Genomic DNA, 7998 nt, shown 5'->3' on the forward strand with positions numbered 1-7998 from the left:
ACACAAAGTCACAATCATATCAAGAATAAGGAACCTTAACATTGATTCTAGGCCTACCATGCCTAAGTCTAACAAACCTCAAGTGACCAACCTCCAATAGAATTAATTAAGGTCTCGTTGAACATAACAAGATCAAGTCACCAACCATTTATAGCAAAAGTCTCCAAATTTAACATAGCACTCCAATCATTACCAATGAAGTAAGCTCCATACCCAAGGTATAGCTAATTAAATCTAAAAAACTATTATAGGGTGGGATGAGCTAAAACCCAATAAGTAGCATAATTAAGGAGGGTGGAGGAAATGCAAGCCTAATGATAATGAACATTTTACAAAACTTGTTATAATTTGGGAATTTTGATTTGGATCATGCAAATCCATTTTTCTTAATAAAATGGTGAGAATGATTAAAAGAATGTAGCACTAAGCTTTCTCAAAATATTTCAACATGAAACTACCTACTATATATTGTGAGCTATCAAAACACCATTTAAAAACTTGAAAGTCCAACCCAAGGCCACATGACAAGCTGCCATAAAGATGTTAGGTATGTCGTAGGGACATCAGTTATGCCACAAAGACATCAAGTTATGCCACAAGACATCAAACTGCCACAAAGATAGGGTGCCAAGATACCAATGTCACAAAGACTACGACATTTGGTTGGGGTAATCACACCTATCATGGCACAAGGGTAAAAACAACATACAACTCACAGTTAAATGAAATTGAAACTTGTTTGTTTCCAAGTAGTTTCATAAAACCTTTTAATATCCAAGCATTTCACAAAGTTCTCAAATTTTCCAAAATCATTTTTGTCATTAAGATTTTCTATCAATTTCCCAAATATCACAAGTCCAGATAAAACATCTTTAGAATTTGCAAATAATGCAATAAATCCATAAAATCCATTCCCAATAATTTTATAAAAGATGCTTATCTTTTCCAAGCTAAGAAATCATGCATTTCCCCATATGCATTACCAAATACGACACACTTTTCATAAATAGTCATATATAATAGGGTCACAACACAACACTTTTCAGGAAAACATAGCCCCACAAATAATTTTCCAAAATGTTTTTGACCCAAAAATAACGTTTATGCAACATGGTTATTTTCTAAAAAATCCTATTAAAAAGCTAGTTACCTTGCAACCCACAAAAGCCTAATTCTCCAAGTTCCAAATGAGATTAGCTATAACCTAAATAATATCAAGCAAACCTATCACAATAAGCATAAAGCATAATGCTTGAACTTGTATCTAGTTATAAATTAAGAATTGCCAAATAAGCACTTAATTAGGCGAGCCTAGTATTTAACCTCACAAATAATGTATTATACGTCCAAAGTTTATCAGCAATTTAATTTACAAGGCATAGATCTCAATTTATAGACTTAAATCATCTCATTCAAAGCCTTCTCCTTTATCATAAGAGATCCTAACACCTTATGAATTTCTTCCACAATATATACATGCCATTTTCAAATGACTCATGAAATAACAACATATATAACAATATCCACCACTACAAACCCCAAATGTAAATCCTCCACTAGCTCCAAATAAACAATGAAAATTAGATTTACCAATTATTTCACATTAGCAAGAAAAAACCCTTAAATCTTCACCGTACAAACCCACTCATCAAATAAGTCCACCAAGACCAAACCCATACATATAAACACATGAATATCACTTCCAAAGCTTATAAATCACATGAATATCATTATCAAAGCTTAGATTAAAAGAACCTTAGGAAAAAGCTTATAAACCCAAAAAAAGATTAGGAGTCTTTGCCTCAAATAATAGAAATGAGTGAGCCTTAACTTTTTCCTATAGAGTTTTCCAATAAACTTCACAAGAAAAGATGGTGGTGGTGGTGGTGGATAGGAGTGGGGACCAGTGGGAGAGTGTGAGGGAGAAAGAAAGAAGTGTTGTGCGTTTTTATGTTTGTGTTTTAAAGTGAAATAAAAGAAAGGTGGACAAGATAAAAGGGAGCGGTACCCGGCCAAGAGGGAGAGATATTTTACAAGGTGGGGCACGTGGGTCTAAACAAAAATTGACCTCATATATATATATATATATATATATATATTTTACTTGGGGCATTACACCAAAATCGGAGTTAAAATGGATAAGATATCACCAAAATACTGAAAACCCAAATGAAATCTTCATTGTTTTTTTAGGAAAAATGATAGTTTTTTACTCGACTTCGCACAATAAACTATACCAATTGGGCAAGAACTAGAATGAGTCATCTGAACCATCTTGAAGAACATGGTCTTAGCTAATTTTGAACAAAAGGACTATATGATATCTACTTCGGATTGGAAGATATGAATTTTTGAAGAAAAAACGTCACAGAATTTTTAGCTTTGCATCACCTTCCTCCCAAGCATGATATCTCAACGAACGTAGCTCCAAATTGAGTGAAGTCAAGACCTTTATAAACTAGACATCCAGAGATTTCCGTGCATTTAGAATTTTTGAAGAAATCGGAGCTTGGAAAGGTCTCCAAACAGCAACACGAAGAACAAGCCAAAAATCCGAAAAAGACAAAAAATAGCCAATGGGATAGCAAAAATGGGAGGCTAGCATTAATGTATCAACACCCCCCCCCCCCCCCACCCCCCGCCCCGGCCCAAAATTTTGAAAAAAAAAAATCATATAGTGAAAGATGGAGAAAAATAGGAAGAAATAGCAAAATAAGAGAGAACAAAGTGAGGAAAATTAGAAAATAGTAAGAAAATTCTGGAAAAATACCTTTAGAAATTCAAAAAAAAAAAAAAACTTTCCTCTCTCTCTCTCTCTCTAGGAAGAAATAGCAAAATAGAGAGAACAAAGTGAGGAAAATTAGAAAATAGTAAGAAAATTCTGGAAAAATACCTTTAGAAATTCAAAAAAAAAAAAAAAAATCTTTCCTCTCTCTCTCTCTCTCTTGGAAACCCACAAAAAACTCCATCCATTTTTGTTGTAAGTTTTGTGGGTAAGGCTATAGGGATGGGTTAGTTCTCTAATAACTACACCCATCCCACCCCTTTTATTGCCTTACAATTATCATTTCCATATATATAAAATCTTTCTTTTATCTTGCTTGTTGTTCATAGTTACTTTATTTTTTTTCTATGTTCTTGTGCATGTTGTGTATATATCTCTCTCTTTATTTCAACATTCATATTATTGTTGTTGGTTCATATTAATGTGCTTGTTTTCCCTAGATGGGTATTGGACCATCACCTAGGATTTGTATAGAAAGTACCCTTAGGGAGAAGAAATCTCATCCCACCTAGGCATCTAGGGATTTTATTATTAATACTTTTATTTTATGTCAGCCCATTTAATTTCTTGCAGATCCCCTCTCTCTTTATTTTATTGCACGCATGTGTGTGCGCGCGCACACACACACACACACACATATATATATAATATGTATACTATATCTAGACACCTAAATAAATAAATATATATATATATATATATATATATATAAAAGATTTTCTATCATCTCTCTTAAATGGTTTTTAAACCTTTATTAGAGCACAATATGGGTATGTCTCACAAGAATGGTGATGGCTTAAAAGTCCCATTTTTTAATGATGAAGAATCTATAAGACTTGAAAGGGATTAAAATCTATTTAAGAGGAAAAAAAAAGACTTTCTTTTAATCTGTCTTTACAATATTGTAAGCTCTTTAACATTCTCTCTCTCTCTTCTCAAATAAAATGTTTCTCCCCTTATTAGGACACATGTGAATTATGTTAGGAATATATGTCAATATAGAATTGGCTAATCTTTTAACAAAATGCACTTTACTTGTAATTGGGTAGATCTAGAATGTGTTTAATACTTCAAGAAACAAAGTTTTAAGTTCAAATGTTAAAACCATGCAAGTCTGTCCAAGAATTAAGCGAAGAAGTGCTGGATTTTAAAGTTCGACAGCTATCTCGGTAACTAGTATTTATTGAGGTATAAAAGGCTGTTTAAGCTCGATGCTCGACAGCAGCTCGATAGATAGGGTATCTATCGAGATTTAAGAAAATCAAATTTTCAGTTATGATTTTCATCCAATCTGTGTATAGATGTTTGAGCCTTCTTTTCTCACAACCCTAAACATATATAAGGATTGTTTTAAGGGTTGTCATAGCTAATGCACCTCAATGCAAAAGTTTTTCACAAGAATATTGTAACCGGAGACATATGCCCTAGTTCATCTTTCTATTCAAGAAGCTGCTGTGTTTGTACACTGTAGGGTTTTGTAACCAAGGAGCTTTATGATCTTCATCGTGTTGATGAACTGAAGAAATTTGCAGCCAACATCTTTCTCAAGTTGGTGTGTAAGCCGCGTACTGGGATTCGCGCATCGAATTGGTTAGTCACGTACTGGGAGTAGTGCATTGAAAGGAAAGATTGTTACTACAAAATAAGTCTAATTGGGTATTGGTGTAAGGGTTCAACTGTAGGTTGGTATAAGGTACTGAGATTCTTTTACTTATAACCGCTTGTTGAGATAATAGTGAATTATCAGGAGTGGTGACCTTAAAATCACCCAGTGGGGTTTTTACCGTGTAAGTTTTCCCCATTCATAAACAAATCACCGTGTTAATTTATTTTCTGTTCCATTTTAACTTAGTTGGTGATTTGTTTGTCTACCACGCTTATTGTATGCTAATTTAATTAAGTAACTTGGCTAATTAATTGGTTAATTCATCACAAGGGGTCAATACCTTCTTGGCCTATCACCCCTCTCCACCGCTTCTTTTCCTACCCACATCCAAACTCTTTCTCTTCTCAAAACTTCTCCTCTAAACTTTCTCCCACTCTTCTTCTTCTTCTTTGGATTGTAGTTCTAGGTTATGGTGATGGGTTAATGAAGGAGTCTTTTACTAAAGAAGTCTTATTAAATGAATCTTTTGAAGAAATTATTAATAGAGGAGTTTTTTAAATTGAGCAGTTACTGTAGCAAAAATGTAAATTTATTGTGTTTTAGATGGACTGATATGTGGTGTTTTTGAAGAAAATATGTAAATTTGACAACTTTTTCTATTGTACACTGACTAATGTGAGTTTTTTGAGAAGCAAGAAATTCTATAGATTCTTACAATACAACGCGCAGCTATGTAGCATGGGTGCGTTTCGGGACTCAGGTGCGGGTGCGGGACTCGGCAATTTTTGGAAAAGGTGGGTGCGGGTGCGGCGGGACTCGGTAATTAAAAAATTATTAAAAATATTTTTATTTATATTTTTAATATATTGCTAAGCATACTTTTTCACATTATACAAACATATACCAAATTTAAGGGCAATAGTAGATAATAACTAAAACATGATGTTCATAAATTAAATACAACCCACAAGATTGAAACTAAAACATTCCATGATGTTCGGAAATTAGAATACAGCTCGCAAGTTTGAAACTAAAACGAAATAAAAGATAATCAACAAGACAATCAAACACTAGCATCATCATCATCAAGATCAATAGCTTCACTTTGAACTTCACTTTCACTGGTAGTAACACTAGTGTTGGCATTCCCAATAACCATGGCCTCCAACTCTGGCTCATCAAGTGTAAGGGCTACATTCTCAAGAATTCCAGCTCCTCCATGTATGTCGCTCTCATTCCAAGAGTCTCCTACAATATCCCACATCTTTGTTACTATATTTACATACTCCTCATTGTGCCTTGACAAGAGTCGAAGATTAGAATGCACATATACCAAATCTTCAGCGCGTGCAGGAGCCATTTTGTTTCTTTTTAAGGAATAAATGAATTTGTATGTGCTCCAATTCCTCTCAGCACATGAGGATGAACAAGGTTGTCCAAGAAGTTTAAAGGCAAGGGATTGAAGAGTTGGAAATGCGGAGCCATGGTATTGCCACCAAACCAAAGGGAGTAAGTCCCACCTATCTGTCAAGGCAGCTGGTGAAGGAAACCTCCCTCTAAAAATGCAGCAAACTCAAACTTCACCACCTTTAATTCACTCTTATCTTCAAAGTATCGATCCAAACATTTGCTCCTTTCTATAGAAATTTCATGATCCCGATGTGGAGAGATGCGTTTTGGATTCTTCGAAAGCCATTCAATGGAGTAATACCTAGTTAAAGATTAAAAAACAAATATAGATGAAACGTGTGTTTTACTAGAAGAGGGAACTAAGGAAAATAGAAAATAAATGTACTTACTTAGGATTTAAGGAATAGGCCAAGCAATGTAGTGGTGTACAATTTTTAGTCCATCGATCAATGAGTATATCATACACCACACTCCAAAATGAGCTATACTCATCATCTTTCAAGCCTTCGTGCTGATATATTGCTGCCTTCACCTTCTTTATCATTGAATCCCACATCTCATACATAAGATGAAGATAAGGCTTATCTGTGTCGGCTACTTGTAGCATATCATAAATAGGTGCTGTGAATTCTAGGATATAATCAACTTTATCCCACCAAAGATCACTTAGAATCATATCTTTCACCTTTAGAGCTTTTCCAACATCATCCTCCTTATAAGAAGCCCATTGCTCACTAATAGCCATGGCTTGAAGGCATCTTTTTATCAACTTCAACCTTTTCAGCATTACAACAACCGAAACAAATCTAGTATCAGCAACTTGGAGTAGTTTTAATGGACTAAATTCATTAAACATTGCCAGCCTCATTGAATGGTTCATAATAAAAACACGTATGAAGGATGCATCATCAGCAATACGTGTAATCCAACTACATTCCTCATATATAACTTCATTCTTTTCAGTGTTTTTTGCTATACAAATATTCTTCAAAACTAGATTGAGAGTGTGGACAACACAGGGTGTCCAAAATATTTTAGGATACTAACCTTCAATAAGAGCTCCAACAGACTTCATCACATTAGCATTATCAGTGATGACTTGGACAACTTTTTCATGTCCAATCCCTTTTATAGCATCCTTCAGCACCCTAGCAATATAATGTTTGTCTTTGAACTCACCTGACCCATTAATTGCCTTTATAAACACTGGACCCCCATCTGATACAACCATAATATTAATAAGAGGCCTCCTTTGTGGATCTGACCATCTATCAAAAACTATGCTTACACCATTTTCAAGCCAAGAGTCCTTAATTGGTTTTAAGAGTCTTTCAATATGAGCTTTTTCTTCTTGTAAAAGTGTTGTTCTCAAGGCATTGTATCCAAGAGGAACATAACCTGGGATGCTATGGGTAGCATCATATGCATAGGAATTACGATAATATGGGTTCCTTGCAAAGTTAAATGGAAGCCCACCAGTGTAAAACATCCTAGCAATTCTACTATCCAATTCATGTCTAGCAGTATTCTGGAATGCTTTCTCAATAGGAGAAATCCCAGTCACCTTCCTCCTCTTACCATCAACCGGATTTGTACTATCACTTCCTTCCTGTCTCTGAAATGGGGAAATAGGTATAGGCCCATGGCCTGGGAGAGGTGGGGGTAAGGGAATTCGACTTCTTTATTCTCTCTCTAACTTATCATTCTCAACTTGATCATACATTCGCTGCATTTCCAGCCTATGGCTCGGTGTCACATTAGGGCATGCTTTAATACCTTTATTAAGAATTTTTAATAAATGAGCCTTAACCCTGGAATAGGATCCCAAATAAACTACACCACAATAGTTGCACTTAAAGTATGTGTTTCCACCTTTTTTAACGATAGCACCAGGTGGTTTTTCTACTTTAGTCACATATTGACAAAAAGGACATTCAGCATTTGGCACTTCTTGAGATGAAGTTTTTGTGCTAGTAACTGCATCCATTGCAAATTCAATAGATTCAATTTAACCTACAAATAATAACTATTAAGTATTAACTAAATAAATTAATAATAAATCAAACTCAAGTTCACAGATTCACAATGAGTAATAAGTAATAACTATTAACTAAATAAAACTAAGATTGAAAACTAAGATTCACAAATCAGTATCACAGATTCACAAATCACAAATCATTGAAATCAAATATCAAAC

The 7998-nt window shown here is 34.5% G+C and overlaps 1 protein-coding gene across 1 annotated transcript; it reads right to left on the reverse strand.

Moving 5' to 3' along the window:
- Positions 1-5918: 5918 nt before the first annotated feature.
- Positions 5919-7788, reverse strand: LOC115985534. Its single transcript, XM_031108475.1, has 4 exons — positions 7684-7788; positions 6849-7416; positions 6191-6773; positions 5919-6102 (listed from the first exon to the last, which is right to left on the reverse strand). The coding sequence occupies exons 1-4, from the start codon at positions 7786-7788 to the stop codon at positions 5919-5921; spliced, it is 1440 nt and encodes a 479-aa protein (XP_030964335.1).
- Between the last annotated feature and the right edge of the window lie 210 nt (positions 7789-7998).

This window comes from Quercus lobata, chromosome 4 (genome assembly GCF_001633185.2).
Source record: "Quercus lobata isolate SW786 chromosome 4, ValleyOak3.0 Primary Assembly, whole genome shotgun sequence".
Lineage (NCBI taxonomy): Eukaryota > Viridiplantae > Streptophyta > Magnoliopsida > Fagales > Fagaceae > Quercus > Quercus lobata.

Excerpts from the sequence above, each read along its gene's own strand:
- LOC115985534 (XM_031108475.1), bottom strand. The coding sequence starts at position 7,788 with ATGGATGCAGTTACTAGCACAAAAACTTCATCTCAAGAAGTGCCAAAT. Across the intron at positions 6,774-6,848 it reads TGTTGGAGCTCTTATTGAAG|CAAAAAACACTGAAAAGAAT; the intron begins GTTAGTATCCTA and ends ATATTTGTATAG. Across the intron at positions 6,103-6,190 it reads GCCTATTCCTTAAATCCTAA|GTATTACTCCATTGAATGGC; the intron begins GTAAGTACATTT and ends ATCTTTAACTAG.